Raw genomic sequence first — 16,910 nt, 5'->3', positions numbered from 1 at the left:
GAGTCCAAGTCTTTTACATTGATGATACCAATAGTGGTACCAGCAGGGGAGTCTTCTGACACAGGACTAGAAAAGGACATTACATTAATGAGAGGGGCATTATCATTTAAATCCATGACTTCAATTTCGACTTTAGTAGAGTCAGCAAACCCACCTTCATCTTTAGCTTCAACCATGAACTGTATTGTTTTGTCTTTTTCATAGTCTATAGGTTTTGCTACAGATATACATCCTGTCGTCCCATTTATATGAAACAAATCTGCTATTTCGGTATTTGATTTTGAAAATGAGTATGTTACTCTTCCATTCGGACCATTATCAGCATCAGTGGCATTCACAGTCAAAAAATAAGCACCCTTTGGTGCATTTTCATATAACTTTGCTTTATAAATAGTTTGGTTAAAGACGGGTGCATTATCATTTATATCAAGAATAATAATTTCTAAACTGACTGTACCGGATCTTTGTGGATTTCCGCCATCCACAGCCACCAATTTTAAAGAGAGTCGTGGCTGTTCTTCTCTGTCTAAAGCTTTCTGAAGCACCATTTCTGCATATTTTCTTCCTCCCGGACTGACGTGTTGCTTCAAAACAAAATGGTCACTTGGTGTTAAAATGTAATTCTGCAGACCATTTGCGTCTACATCAGCATCGTGAGCATTCTCTAAAATAAAACGGGAGCCAAGTGCAGCCGACTCACTGATTTCAAATTCTAAATGCCTATTTTTAAATGTAGGAGCATTGTCGTTCACGTCTAACACTTCGATGGTCACGGGATGCAATTCCATGGGGTTTTCCAATAAAACCTCAAAGGTGAAACTACACGGCGTCACTTCTCCACACAGCTGCTCTCGATCTATCCTCTCGTGTACAACCAGGAGCCCTTTGTCCGCCCTCAGCTCGGCGTACTGGACGTTGTCCCCTGTCACGATGCGCGCCCGTCCAGAACGGAGTCTTTTCAGATCCAAACCGAGATCCTGGGCCACATTTCCGATGAGCGAGCCTTTTTTCATCTCCTCTGGTATTGAGTAGCGGATTTGCGCCAGCGTTCCATTTAGAAAAAAACACCAAAAGACAAAGAGGCAGGCCGCCCGTCGCCATATTCCACCACGGATTGGATGAATATCTTTAGACTCCATATTAAAATAAAATTATTCCAATGAAGTGAACGGATCGAAAAATGACGAGGCACAATATCAGCCGATTTTTAAGCTCAAGTGTCGTACGTTGTTCACGCACAGCTGTCCTGTGCCAAATGGCAGCCGCAGAGGGGGGAGTAGCATTGCAACACGCATCACAAAACATCCATTTAACATGCAACAACGCCCCCTAGAGACCAATATGTGAAATTAGTCCAGTTTATCTCAAATGGTCAACAATTTCTTGGGGTGTCGGGGATGGTAATCTATAAATATGGCGTGCCCTGTTTACCAATCACATTAAAACATTAAAAAAAAAAATATATATATATAAAGTTGTAAATTGCACTAACATCCAATCAACAAACTTACGTGATGGCTGTTGTGTGAGCAAGATTCAGATGATATTGATAGTGAGCATTGATTTTATTTCTTCCAAGTGAGCAATGCCCAAGAAATCCATTGAACGCTGTCCTTCAGGACCATGGAGAGAGATAGACTACATAAGAAGCTCACTGTCAAGCATGTCAGTAAAACTACCATGATGCCACAGTGAATTTGGATATTCATCCTGAAACAATTCCTGGTTATAAGTGTGACTACTGATGCACTGTGGGTGACTTTACATCTATTAATGTCTAATTTCAGAATACAAAAAGACCCTCTTGTGTATTGATGGGGCATTTGAAGCCAAATTGAGTCATTAAAAGCCAGTAGACTGCAAGCACATACACACTTGTTGCTGCTGAAAACATAAAAAACGACAAAACCCTCACAGGTGCACAAGCACCAAGACTGAAGAAGTGAAGTAATCTCCAGAGGAGAGTAACTTTTTTTCCAAGAAGCTTGATTTAAGCGCTAGGGAATTATCTCCAAATAGTAGCCAAACAAAATAATCACAAATCTTTCTCAATACCCTGCAAAAGGTATTTTTTTTAATATGGAAGATTATGATAAAGAATCAGAGCAGAACTCATTTGGCCAAGAAGCATACTAAGGGGCCATGGAATGTGACGTTTTGAAAACTCATATATGCTCTTCCATCATGACCATGACCAAAAGCACAATGAGCAATGAAAAAATAGAAAAGGATCAAGAGCCACGTTTCAACAATAACAAAAACAACAACACTACAAAGGGTAAAAATCTTTCAGAGGTATCAATACAAAAAATACCATGAGACATTATTATATATTTCACTCACCAATGTTGACATCTGAGAAAAGTGTCCTGACAGCTCTTTGTTTGCAGGCGGCCTATCAGCATCAGCTTCATCCACACTCACTAAACTTTGACTCATGGCTTGCATGTTCTTCATGTCACTTTTTCTGGAGTCGGTGGTCCTGCATACCTCGTAATTGTACACGTGTGGGAGTGTCCCAGTCCCCAAAGTATCTGAATACCGAGGTGGATAGTACGGGATGACGGGCAGGTTGGAGTGGTACAGGACGCGAGACTGTCTCCACTTGTGCACTTTGACTGCGATGATGAGCAGCAAGCAGGCGATGAAAAGGAAGGAGACCACAGCCAATGCCAAGACTAAGTAAAAAGTCAGCTTGTCATTGTACTCCTTGTCGTGCATGCTCAAGTCAGTGAACTCCGAGAGCACCTCAGGGAAGCTGTCGGCCACCGCCACGTTCACAATGACTGTGGCTGAACGAGAGGGCTGCCCGTTGTCCTCCACCACAACAGTCAGTCTTTGTTTGACAGCATCTTTATCAGTCACTTGGCGGACAGTTCGGATTTCTCCATTGTGGAGGCCCACTTCAAACAGTGCCCTGTCTGTGGCTTTGTGCACTTGATAGGAGAGCCAGGCATTCTGGCCAGAGTCCACATCCACGGCCACCACTTTGGTCACCAGGTAGCCCACGTCGGCCGAACGAGGCACCATTTCGGCCAGTAGCGAGCCGCCCGTCTGCACCGGGTACAGCACCTGAGGGGCGTTGTCGTTCTGGTCCTGGATCAGGATGCGAACGCTCGCGTTGCTGCTGAGGGGAGGGGAACCTCCATCCTGCGCTCTGACCACCAATTCAACTTGTTTAATTTGCTCATAATCAAATGATCGAACGGCAATGAGAACACCAGTTTCAGAATTTAAAGAAACAAAAGTTGAAACTCGACTGCCACTAATCTGTGTGTCCTCTAAAAGATAAGATATTCTTGCATTTTGATTCCAATCAGCGTCTCGAGCAGTGACAGCAAATATGGGAACGCCTGGAGAATTGTTCTCTGCCACATAAGCTGAATAAACATTTTTATCAAATATTGGTGCATTGTCATTCACGTCTGAGATTCTAAGATGTAACTTTGTAGAGCTAGAAAGCGGAGGCGTTCCGAGATCAGTGGCTGTAATTGTTATGTTATATTGTGAAACAGATTCTCTATCAAAAAATTGATCTGAAATTAAATTATAATAGTTTGTCAGCGATGTCTCCAATTTAAAGGGAAGTTTTCCATCAACGAAACAATTAATTTGTCCATTTCTATCAGAATCAACATCTTTTATGTTAAGAATTGCAATTGTTGCACCAGGGGGTGAATCCTCAGACAGAGGACTGGAAAATGATTTTATATTTATTACTGGAGCATTGTCATTTACATCAATAACATCAAATAAAACTTTACTGGTCCCAATCAGTCCACCTTGATCCTTTGCTTCCACCCTCACTTCATACTTCCTGTTTTTTTCATAGTCAATATGACCAGAAACATAGATTGTGCCAGTTTCTTCATCAATATTAAATATATTGGCAGCACTTCCTTTTGTTTTTGACAAACTGTAAGAGATGAGTCCAAACGGACCACTGTCAGCATCTGTAGCATTTACTGTAATTACACTGGTGTCTTTCAGTGTGTTTTCCATAACATAAGCTTTGTATTCTGATTGATTAAAAACTGGCCGGTTGTCATTTGCATCTAAAACGTTTATTTCTACATTTACGGTGCCAGATCTCTGTGGTGTTCCTCCATCAAGTGCAATTAATTTTAAAGACAAACGGGGATGTCGCTCTCTGTCTAAAGGCTTCTGGAGCACCATTTCAACATATTTACTGCCATCCGGATTTGCATGCTGATTTAGGATAAAATTGTCGTTTGGTGACAAAATGTAATTTTGCAAAGCGTTCAGCCCCACATCTTGATCCTCTGCACTCTGCAGGGGAAATTGCACACCAACTGCAGCAGATTCACTTATTTCAAAGGTTAGGGATTTTTCTTTATTTGGAAAGACAGGGGCGTGATCATTTATATCCAAAATCTCAACGATTATTCCGTGCAGTTCTAAAGGATTTTCTAAAATGATCTCAAAGCTGAAGCTGCATGGCGTCACATCTCCGCAAAGCTCCTCTCGGTCTATTCTTTCACTGACGACCAGGAGCCCTTTGTCTGTTTTCAGCTCCGTGTATTGAATGTTGTCTTCTGTCAAGATGCGAGCTCGCCCAGCTATGAGTCTCTTCATGTCCAAACTGAGATCCTGTGCCACATTTCCAATCACGGAGCCTTTCTTCATCTCTTCTGGTATAGAATAACGAATCTGACCACCTACCGTGGTAACCAAATGAAGCAAAAACATCAGCGTCCCCGCTTGACGTCGCCATCCATAAAACAACCTCCATTTTGCGCACGAGAAAGGGAAGGGTTCATATTTATCCATGATGACGAAAACAAAAACAAAATGCAAGAAATAAGTCCTATAAAGTAATCAGGTCCCTGCATACGTCAGCTCTCAACAAGAAAATCAATGCAAGGTGGAGATCGTTGTTCTTTCACTTGTCCTCTTCGCCAACAAAAGACAGAAACTGCCTCGTCAATGGGGAGGACTGCAGGACAACGCGGAAATTCATATCCAAGCCAACAGCGTCCCTTAGAGTTTAAAATGTGCAAGAACGAGGACTGAGAAGCAGGGAGGGGGATGAACGCATAATAAAGGCAACATGGAAGTATAGTCCGTTGTTTGTGGAGAAACATTAATAGAAAATGCTGCACGGAAGCTAAAAACTAAATTATCTTGAGAAAACAACCCCCGTAGATCTTTACATTTGCTACTAGGAATTCAAATTGAAGAAAAAAAAAAACAATCCGAATTTTATATATATATCGAAATATATATTTCTTTCTGTCAAAATACTATATAAATAATTTTGAAAGGAAGGCGTCTATTTTTTGCCGATGTTCGGAGGTAAGATGGCCGCGTAAATGTCACCCCAAATTATTTGTTGTTATTTTTTAAAGAAAATAACTCAGTAAGCGATATGATAGTGAACTGGCTCCCGTCGTGAAAATTGGGGCTTGTATATATATGTATATATATATATATACTTTTTTTTACTGTTGATTTATTGGTTATTTAAATGCATGCACATAAGCTGTTTTCCTTTCGTTTCTGTTTAACGCTACATGAAACGTAACTTGTCAATTTTGTGCAATACCCTATATTCAATTTAACTTATCTCCTTTGGTCGTTTATGTGGTCGAATATGCGCTCTGCACATGATTTTTTATTGGGGTGGGGGATCTCTGGTCAAAATGACTTGCTCATCCTGTTTTGGGGATTTTTTTTTTTTTTGACATTTGTGAGCACGCAGTTTTTGTTCATATGCGGTGTGTCAGCAGTTGTAATTGGTCAAACTATTGTATTTGATCGCTTGCAGAGTCAAGTCAGCTTCAAACATTTCCAGCACCATGGACGACAATAAACGTCCGATCTCATCGACTTATCGTAACTTATCTGATCAACTCATAGTGCACATTTTTATTATGTTAAGAAATACTTCAATAAGATTACTTAAGTTATGACATGCATGTTAATTACGTGTTGCCAGTTAATACAAAACCATTTTGACTCAAAACAAAATTAAACTGCATCGTTTTCAATTTCTGATTTGACTGCAAAACAATGGTGAACTTTTCAAGGTTCTCGTTACATTACATGAGACAATATCAAATGAAAAAGGTGAAAAACATCACTCACCAAGGTTGACATCTGAGAAAAGTCTCCTGACATCTGCTTGTTGCAATTAGACATATCGGCATCGGCTCCATCCACACTCACTAAACTCTGACTCATGGCTTGCATGTTCTTCATGTCACTTTTTCTAGAGTCGATGGTCCTGCAAACCTCATAATTGTACACGTGAGGGAGGGTCCCTGTCCCCAAAGTATCCGAGTACCGAGGTGGATAGTACGGGATGACGGGCAGGTTGGAGTGGTACAGGACGCGCGACTGTCTCCACCTGTGCACTTTGACTGCGATGATGAGCAGCAAGCAGGTGATGAAGAGGAAGGAGACCACAGCCAGCGCCAAAACTAAGTAAAAAGTCAGCTTGTCATTGTACTCTTTGTCGTGCATGCTCAAGTCAGTGAACTCCGAGAGCACCTCAGGGAAGCTGTCGGCCACCGCCACGTTCACAATGACTGTGGCTGAACGAGAGGGTTGCCCGTTGTCCTCCACCACAACAGTCAGTCTTTGTTTAACAGCATCTTTATCAGTCACTTGGCGGACCGTTCGGATTTCCCCATTGTGGAGGCCCACTTCAAACAGCGCCCTGTCTGTGGCTTTGTGCACTTGATAGGAAAGCCAGGCATTCTGGCCTGAGTCCACATCCACGGCCACCACTTTGGTCACCAGGTAGCCAACGTCGGCTGAACGAGGCACCATTTCGGCCAGAAATGAACCGCCTGTCTGCACCGGGTACAGGACTTGAGGGGAGTTGTCGTTCTGGTCCTGGATCAGGATGTGAACGCTCACGTTGCTACTCAGGGGAGGGGAGCCTCCATCCTGAGCTCTGACAATAAATGTTAGCTCTTTGATTTGCTCATAGTCATATGAGCGAACTGCACTAATAACTCCACTTTCTGAATTTACAGACACGAATTCACTAATTGGACTTCCTCCTACTTCACTCTGCTCCAACATGTAGGATACACGAGCATTCTGGTTTTCATCTGGGTCTTTGGCAATCACTCTTAGAACAGAAACTCCTGGGGAGTTGTTTTCTGCAATGTTTGCACTATGAATGCCGACCGGAAACACAGGAGCGTTGTCATTGACGTCTGACACTTTCAAATTAAAAGTATTTTTGGTGGAGAGGGGAGGCGAGCCAGCATCTGACGCAACAATTGTGATGTTATATTCTGACACACTTTCACGATCCAAATCAGCATCAGTCATCAATGCAAAATAATTTCTCATATTGGATTTAATCCTAAATGGAACGCGGCCTTCTATTGCGCACCTCACGTGACCGTTTTCACCAGAATCACGGTCTTTTACATTAATGATACCAATTGTGGCACCGACAGGGGAATCCTCTGACACGGGACTGGTGAAAGACATTACATTAATGAGAGGGGCATTATCATTTAAATCCATTATTTCTATTTCGACTTTTGTAGACTCAGTAAGACCACCTTCATCATTAGCGTCAACCATGAATTCTAGTTTTTTGTCATTTTCGTAATCTATTTGATTTGCTACAAATATACATCCAGTCACCTCATCAATATAAAACAACTCCGTTATGTCGGCATTTGATTTTGAAAATGAGTATGTTACTTTTCCATTCGAACCGCTGTCTGCGTCAGTGGCATTTACAGTTAGAACGTGTGTGCCTTTTGGCGCATTTTCAAATACCTTCGCTTTATAATTAGTTTGATTGAATACGGGAGCGTTATCATTCACATCTACGATGGTAATTTCTATATTTACTGTACCTGATCTCTGGGGATTTCCACCATCCACAGCCACCAATTTCAAGGCGAGTCGCGGCTGTGCTTCTCTGTCTAAAGCTTTCTGAAGCACCATTTCTGCATGTTTTTTGCCCCCCGGACTAGCGTGTTGTTTTAAAACGAAATTATCACTCGGAGTTAAAATGTAATTTTGTACGTTATTTCCATCCACGTCAGCATCGTGAGCATTCTCTAAAACAAAACGGGAGCCAAGCGCTGCCAATTCACTTATTTCAAATCGCAAATGGTTATTTTTAAAGGTAGGAGCATTGTCATTTACGTCTAACACTTCGATGGTCACGGGATGCATTTCCATGGGGTTTTCCAATAAAATCTCAAAGGTGAAGCTACACGGAGTCTCTTCTCCACACAGCTGCTCTCGATCTATCCTCTCGTGGACAACCAGGAGCCCTTTGTCCGCCCTCAGCTCGGCGTACTGGACGTTCTCCCCGGTCACGATGCGGGCCCGCCCAGAACGGAGTCTTTTCAGATCCAAACCGAGATCTTGGGCCACATTTCCGATGAGCGAGCCTTTTTTCATCTCCTCAGGGATTGAGTAGCGGATTTGCCCTTGCGTTGCATTTAAAAACACACACCAAAAGACAAAGAGGCAGGCCACCCGTCTGCCAAAATATCTCCGTCGTATTCCATCTCTGAAATGATTGATTTCAAACTCCATGTCCAACAAAAGATGAAGAAAAAAAAAGAACAATTATCAATTCGAAAAAAAGAAACGAAAATAAGACGTTGCTTCGACTCAAACGTCCGCCGTTCACTCAGGATCTCATTTGTCAAATGGCTGGCTCTCACAGACTCGGGAGCTGCACCATCACGCAGTACAGACATATTCATTTCCCATGTAACAGCGCCACTTGGAGGTTGATATGTGAAATTAATGTAGTTTGACCCAAAGAATTTTTAAAAATCCTCTTTGTATGATCACAAGTAGAAAATCAGAAAAATCTTTTCTTAGTTTTGCAAAAATTCAATTTTGCAGTCATGAAGTAAATAAAATGGCATATCTGTGGCGATAGTCTCGACAGAAAATGGATGTACAGTTGCCAAAAAAGATGTGACTTCAGGCCAATAATTCCACAGCCTTTCGTGGCTTCAGCTTTATTTCAGCACCATGGATAGCGATATCATGGTTATTTTTTTCCAAACAAGAAATTCAAGATAACTGAAACCAGCAGTTGTTGTTTAGTCTTGGCCAGTATTAACTACACAGCAAAGTAAACAAAAGTACAAGATTAAATAATAAAACAAAAGTAGAATAAAAGGGCTTCCAAAACCAAGTTTGAACCGATGCTGCATGCTTTGTTCACATCCTCAAGATGCTGACAGAAAATATCAAATACTTTTTTTCATTTTTTATACTTTGTTTTTTACTTTTTTTTGCATCTCAGTAAAGAGTTGTTGCCAATGGTGAGTTGTTCAGACACATTCATAAGATATACTAATATACCAAATATACCACTGCTACGTATGCTTTTCAGATACGTAGAGCTATTTCTTTGCCAAACCCACTAATGTTAATCAAATCACCACCCTGCACGAGTGGCTCATTCCTATGAATGAATGGATGTCCAAAAAAGTTCTTCATTTTAAAAATGACAAAACAGAACTTCTCTTAATAGGCCTTTGAATCTGTGTCACTTCTACTACACAGTGTAGTGTGGTCCACTGCACCAGAACCTACAAAACCTACTCACTTGCTCGCTCGCAGATTTCTTTTAGGAAAAGCTGGCGCATGGTCGTTTGCACCTTGTATCTTGATTGTGATGGAAAATACCTCAAGTGGGTCTTCCAGGACAATTTCCATCGAAAAGCTACTTGAGAACACTTAAGTACTGTCTGTCTTCATCAATAATAAGCCAAGCTCGAGCGCAGAAACCAACATTTTCACATCTAAGTGTTTGCAACGTTCTCTACAAAGACCTCCTTCCTCGTTTTTTCTGGAACGTATTTGTCTGGTGACCGCAGCTATAATGCAGAAAAACAGAATGGAGATGCTCTAACCTCAGTAGAAACATTTAAGACACGTTTAAAGACACATTTCTATGACATGGCCTTTAACTAACTTGGAGTGGCCGATTCGGCCGGAGTTTGTTTGAGGTGGCACCCAAGCTGACAGCGGCTATCTGGATTCTTGTGGGCTAATTCAGGTTGGGGGAACTGCAGCTCAACCTCCACAGCCAGGATAGTAGAGGGCTCCTCCGGCAGCCCTTCGCTCTGACTTGGACATCCACTTTTGATTTTCATATTATGTATTATTTGTGCCCTCTCTGCATCCATTACAACCTGGTGATCCTGAAAGGGGGATCCTTCCATCTGTGGTCCCTTCTCAAGGTTTCTCATTTTCCCCGGGCAGGGGTTTTGAGTTTTTCCTTGCCCTTTTGGGAGCTTAAGATCAGGGGATGCTTTGAGAATAATTGTCAATTTTTGTCTATGTGAAGCCCTTTGAGACTGCTTGTGATTTAGGGCTATACAAATAAACTTGACTTGACTTGACTTGACTTGCACCTTCAATGTGTTCATTGTGACTTGGGAGAAATAATCACAAATACTGAAGTATAGGCAAAGTGTCTTATAACATTAAACTATGTTTGTTAAGCATTGTTCACACAAGCTCATGACAAATGCAGCAATATTCTAATGCTTCTTGCATTACTTGCCTTAAAGGGTCATGGACTGGTTGAGGTGCGTTCACAGCTGATACAACAGCACCACCAACAGAGATTAAGTAAAATAATACACCAATCAGTGCTCCAAAGTTGCAATAGAGTATACAAGTAAAATATTCATAATTTATTATTTATGTTTTATTTTTATCAATCAATATTATTATTAATATAATATTATATATTAATGTATATATTAATATCATTGTTTGTATTATAAATTAATAATAATAATAATAATAGTAATGAATAATAATAATAATAATAATAATAAGATAGATAGACAGACTGACATGTTGATACAGGACCTATATAGATGTGGTGCTGATCGGAGAGCAGTGACCTACATTCAGAGGAATTAACATTCAGCTGGAAATGAACAAGCAGCCATACACAGTGAAAGTCTGCTGACAATATTTTTGCAACACTGAGCCAGAAAAGGGAACCATGGCAGAGCCTCCCATTTCTGTGTGCGCTCCATTTCAGCATACTACTGCAGAGCACACCATTGTGCACATCATGATGGTGCATTATTAAAGCAGAGTCTGCACAGCAACAGCAGGCAGAGTTATTAATATTCATGTAGCTTACGCTGGGAACATATTTTCACCCAATAGGATGACTTTTTCTGCATACATTACATGACTTACAGTCAGTGTAATGCTTGTGATGGAAAAATTCTCCTCTGAATGTGATGACTGATAAACATGTTTGCTGGCACAGTGAGTTGTGTGAAAAAAAGGCTCAAGCAAAAAGATTGCACAGATGAAAGCGCATTCTGGGTCAACTGGTATTCTATTGATCGTGTCAGTTAATCAATTCTGTTGGTGAGGCTGACACTTGTGTGATATTTTAACAGGAGCAGAATGCATGTGAGTGCTGAAATAACTGAAAATGTGCTTACCTATGGGTCCACATTAGAAGGTTCATTGACGGGAGAGACCAAAAGAAAAGAGAGAACAAAGAAAAATGCGTTAGTATTAAGCCCAATGGCAATTTCTGCATCAAAAATAATGTCGTCATATGAAATGATGCAGACAGAAAAATCACAAACAGTGGAGGTGTGAACATTCTGTGATGACCTTAAATGTTAGATAAGGGGTAAGGATTAAGGTCTTAATATGAGTGTTTTTATGTTTACCAGACTATTTTCCTTTAACTTCACATGTTCAATAGGTATATATGGGCTGTAATGAGAGGAAGTAGAAACCCTTAACAATGCTTATATTGTACATCAGCAATCATCAACTGGAAACTGCAAAAACAGACTAAAAGCTAAATTTGCCTTCAGGTTGTAATGAAATGGAAACAAGATACAAACAATAAACATCAAATCATAATGTCATGCCATTTATTTATTTATTTATTTATTGACTTAGCATTTTTATTTGAGGATCTGGCCCTCAAGGTGACTGCCTGGTAAAATTCTGACCCTCTGACAAATATAAATATAGTTGGTGACCCCTGCTGTACATTGGCGTTCCCTTTGAAAATCCCTAATGCATTGGGAAAAAAAAAAAATGGGGTTGGTTTCCTTCACAAGTCACAAAAATGTCAACTAATCGCCTTGTGTTGATCTAAATGTGAAACTGAATTTTGGGCAAAACATTAAAAGTTCTCCCAACTTGTCATCAACCTACAATCCTCATATCAGTAATGCAGCATTTCATGAATATGAGCCAGATAATTCAGAAATTGGTGTTTTTCGTTTTTGCTTGTTTTTTGTTGTTGTCGTTTTTTCGCAATCTAACCATAGTTTAATTTGGAGCACATGTGCAAGCAACATGACTACACATGAGCACATTTCTCTCTGCTTCACTACCCTGGCCACACAGACTTTGATAACACACAGCATGAACAAACAACACAACACAACATGAATGTGCCATATTACACTTGAAGCACTGATATGATAGTGAGTGTTAACTTTAATCCTCAACCTTTAACCAATGTTAATACGACATTCTAATAATTTTTGGCTGCATGTGTGTAAGTTGTGTCTTACCTTGTTGAAAAGAGTCACAGACATATATTTTTTTTAGAAAATCACATTTTATTTAAATATTTATTCAGCTGTTAAATCATTCTATTACGATATAATAATAAATACATAACACAACAAATACTGATGTAATTTGATGCATTATTATGGGTCAAGATTTAAAAGGTAACAGCTCTGACCTGTGTGCACAAGACAAGGCTGAGGCGAAAAGACTGAGACATGCTAAAAACTGATCATTACAAAATGAGAAGGGGGAAAAAAGATATTTTGTATTTGTAAAGGACAAAAAAGGAGAGTTGGAGTCTGGTGAACTTGAAATCACAAGCTGTATCAAGCTGGTAGAGGAATCTTTTACAGGTCTGACAGTCCACTCACAATGGTTTTTATTGAAGAAAATGAGCTAAAAATAGAAACAGTTGTTGAGAAAATATTGCAGCAGAGACCTCATCTTACTGCCATAAAAGATCAATAAAACCTGACTAACATTACAAGAAAAAAAGTAATCAGGAGCACGGTACTTAATTAACAAACACAACACAAAGCAATTATAAGTTATAATTTGAGACTATTTTAGTTGATTGTTTCATATACTTATTTTCAAGATGAATAAATCCATGCATTAATACAGAACATAATGCCACGTATTAAAAATATTTAAAATATTTAATGATGCCATGTCATATCTTAACAGTTTGAGATCACAATTTGCATACACAGGCCGCACTTCCAGAATTATTGAATTTACAATACTTTTGTTATGGCTGGACTTTGTAAAGATGTTGAATTGTACTGCATCAAGATGTCATGCATAGTTTAGGATCATAGAATACTGTATTTATATAAGTCATATTACAAATGTCTAACACCAAACGGTGTGCAGCCTCAATTAAATAGCTGGTGAGTGCCTTTTTTTTTCATTTTGTTCACAAAACAGAGGCAATACAAAATGTCTACAAACCCCTCTATAAACCCAGATTTTAGATGAATCATTTCAAAACCTTATCCACCATAAATGTGATCTGTACAATGCAATTGGACAACAAATGTGAGGGGAAGTAAATATAAATTCTGATAATATGGTTGCACAAGTGTGCACAATTCAAAATCCCTCGGATTAACTACAAATAAAGTTCAGATGTTCAAGTACGCTTTTCCAGACATCTTTCTTTCTAGCAGAAGCCTTAAGTTTTTCTGTAAAGAAAACTACTAATTCCCTCAACGCTGAAAATTGGCAAAAACAACTTTTGAACTGATTATCTTGGTCTTATTTTTGATCACAGAAAACCTGTCATTTCAGCACGGGTATTTAGACCTTTTTACAACTACTGCACGTGCAATAATTCCGGTCAGTTTTCAAGTGATCACATAACAAGGATGTGAGGGACCGGCCCTCACCTTTAGAGTAGATCTGTCGGCACTCGTGCGCCTAAGTGTGTTCTTTTGATAAGCCGCGCTCCTTTTCTTTAGCGTGTCAGTATCCGTGTTTGAACCAAAGCGAAAGTCGCCTCTCCATGAGCCGGTGGTCAGAAACGGATCAAAGCGATCGTCTTTCAGCAATGTCCCACAGCGACTAAAATCTGTAAAACTAGGTGGATAGTACGTGGTGGGGAAAACAGGGAGGCTGGCACTAGTCGAACGGTACACGTAGCTACGGCGACAAAGCTTGTAATAAAACACTCCGATGATTAAAAGGATTAAGAGAAAAGAAACGGTGAAGAGGGCAATTATCAAATAAAGCCTCAAGCTATCACTGCCCTGAGATTCATCAGCCAGCTCAAAGAGTTCATGTAGAACTGGCAACCCCTCGCCAATGGCGATGCTAACGGTGGCCGTGGCAGAAAGAGATACCGGCCCATTATCCGTTACCACAATAACGACTGTTTGTTTCGGTTCATCAAGCTCCATAAAGGCTCGCGTGGTTCTAATTTCGCCTGTGTGTAAACCCACCATAAACAAATTTGGCTGCGTTTCTTTGATTATTCTGTAAGATAACCACGCGTTGTGGCCCGAGTCAGCGTCTACGGCCACCACCTTGGTCACTAAATAACCTCTTGGCGCTTCAAGGGGAACTACATCCTCAGCAATGAAGGCTTGTACAGGATATAGGACAACTGGCATGTTGTCATTTTGGTCTTTGATAAAAACATTGACAGTGCAGGTGGTGGTGAGTTGGGGGTCACCTCCGTCTCGGGCCTCCACCTTGATTTGGAAATAAACTGACTGCTCGTAATCGAAGAGCCGCAATGTGAAAAGCTCGCCCGTTTCCATGTTAATGGTAAGGAAGGAGGAAACTTCCAAATTTGTCTCTTTTGATATTTGGTAATTTAATTTAGCATTGGACGGATCGTCCATGTCCTGGGCCGTTACTCTCATAACAAACGTGCCAACAGGTTGGTTTTCCAAGATGTTGGCAGTGTACTCGCGTTGTGTAAAAATTGGAGGATTGTCATTTACATCGGTAAGCACGATTGCTAAAACTTTTTTGCTCTCCAGTGAAGGAGAGCCTGAGTCAGTGGCAGTTATGGTAATGTTATACTCCGATTGAACCTCTCTGTCTAGTTTCCCAGCTGTCACTAACATATAATAGTTTTTCACCTCCGATACAATTTGAAATGGGACATTGTCAGGAATCGAACATGTGACGTGTCCGCTATTTCCCGTGTCCATGTCATAAATATTGATGAGGGCCACCATCGTTCCAGGTTTGGAATCTTCCAGTATGTTAGCCGACGCCGACTTGATTTCAATCACAGGTTTGTTGTCATTGACATCGATGACATCGATGATGAGTTTGCAGTGGGAGGCCTGGCCGCCTCCGTCTTTAGCTTGCACGTCCAACTCGTGAGAACTCGCCTCCTCGTAGTCAATGACACCTGCCACTCGAACTTCACCACTCCGTGGGTCAATGTCAACAACTCCTCTGGTCTTGTCCGTCAGGTGACTGAAAGAGTATGTTATCTCTCCGTAGAGGCTGTCATCCAAGTCTGTGGCATTCAGTTGTGCTATTAAAGTCCCTGTGACAGAGTTCTCCGGTACAGATGCTCTGTAAAGGCGCTGGCTGAACACTGGGACATTATCATTGGAGTCCAAAACACGGATACGGATAGAAGCGGTCCCAGTTCTGGCTGGACTTCCCCTGTCGATGCCATTGATTTTCAGCACATGCTCAGCTTGTGTTTCTCGGTCTAACGCCTTTTTCAGAACAAGCTCTGGATATGAGTTGCCATTTATTTGGGGACTCATTTCCAGGCCAAAATGATCGTTGGGACTCAGTTTGTATTCACTGACGGAGTTTGTGCCCAGATCAGGGTCATGCGCACTCTCCAGGGGAAAACGTCTCCCAAGAACGGTGGACTCCACCAAATCAAGGTTGATCTCCTCTGCAGCAAACACTGGAGTATTGTCGTTTATGTCCGCAATGTCTAAAAGTAGGCTGAATGCCTGAAGAGGATCCTCAAGTAAAAGCTGATGTTGGATGGTGCACACGCTGCCTTGCGCACAGAGCTCCTCTCGGTCAATCCGTTGACTGATCAAAAGATTGCCTGATGACAGGTCCAGTTCACACAGCTGACTGGTTCCGTCTGCAACAACACGGGCACGGCGAGCATTGAGCTCCCTCGCTTCCACACCGAGATCTCGCGCAACGTTCCCAATCACAGAACCCGGCTGCATCTCCTCTGGAAGGACATAACGCACCTCGCCAGATGACACAGAAAAAATCAAACAAAAAAAGAATAATTCCCTCCAGTGTTCAAAGTTGATTCTCCGGTCCATTTTTAGAGATTCTCTCCGATGCTCATAAGCCGTCGAAAACAGAGCTAAATCCTAAACACGCTCCTGAAAATGTCGAACTGAAAATTGTGCTGCAATCCGACGCTTCCCTGCGTCTCTAGCCGAGTTACTCATGCTCTATTAGGGAAGCTGTCAGCTTGGATTCTCTCTTTCCATTTCATCTCTCTCTCTCTCTCTGCTGCTTTCTCTCTCTCCCTCTCCAAACACCCACTCATGTATTTTTTTTCTCTGCCTCTATCACACACAAGTGCACACGCGCGCACACGAGCACACTCATGCACGCGCGCACACGAGCACACTCATGCACACACGCACACAAACACACTTTTCCTCTGCCTCCATCACACAAACATGCACATAGAGACACATACACGCATGTTCTTGCTCTCACCCAATGCTCCAGTTTCACTGACACAGTTACAGCAGAACACGCCATAGATGACTCAAATATTCAAAGAGCGTCGCCACGAGGTCGAGTGGGACAATTACAAGAGAAATGCAGAATGCTTGCACCACAGAGATGACTTCCTGGTCAACAAGCCCTCAGCTGCAAATTTATTGCAAAGCTAT

General features: G+C 41.2%; 2 protein-coding genes across 17 annotated transcripts in view; both read right to left on the bottom strand.

Annotated features, from left to right (window-relative positions):
- Positions 1-16,910, bottom strand: part of LOC119128672 (protocadherin gamma-C5-like) — a 212,343-nt gene that overhangs the window by 127,603 nt on the left and 67,830 nt on the right. The gene's annotated exons all lie outside the window — the stretch shown is intronic.
- On the bottom strand, positions 12,255-16,572 carry LOC119128684 (protocadherin gamma-A2). Its single transcript, XM_037261371.1, has one exon. It carries the CDS (start codon positions 16,320-16,322, stop codon positions 13,902-13,904), a length of 2,421 nt encoding a protein of 806 aa, XP_037117266.1. The 5' UTR covers positions 16,323-16,572; the 3' UTR covers positions 12,255-13,901.

This window comes from Syngnathus acus, chromosome 10 (assembly GCF_901709675.1).
Source record: "Syngnathus acus chromosome 10, fSynAcu1.2, whole genome shotgun sequence".
Classification (NCBI taxonomy): Eukaryota; Metazoa; Chordata; class Actinopteri; order Syngnathiformes; family Syngnathidae; genus Syngnathus; species Syngnathus acus.
Note: the sequence above shows the minus strand (reverse complement) of the source record. Positions and strands in the feature narration are given on the sequence as shown.

Coding starts and splice junctions, on each gene's coding strand:
- LOC119128684 (XM_037261371.1), bottom strand. CDS start 16,322: ATGGACCGGAGAATCAACTTTGAACACTGGAGGGAATTATTCTTTTTT.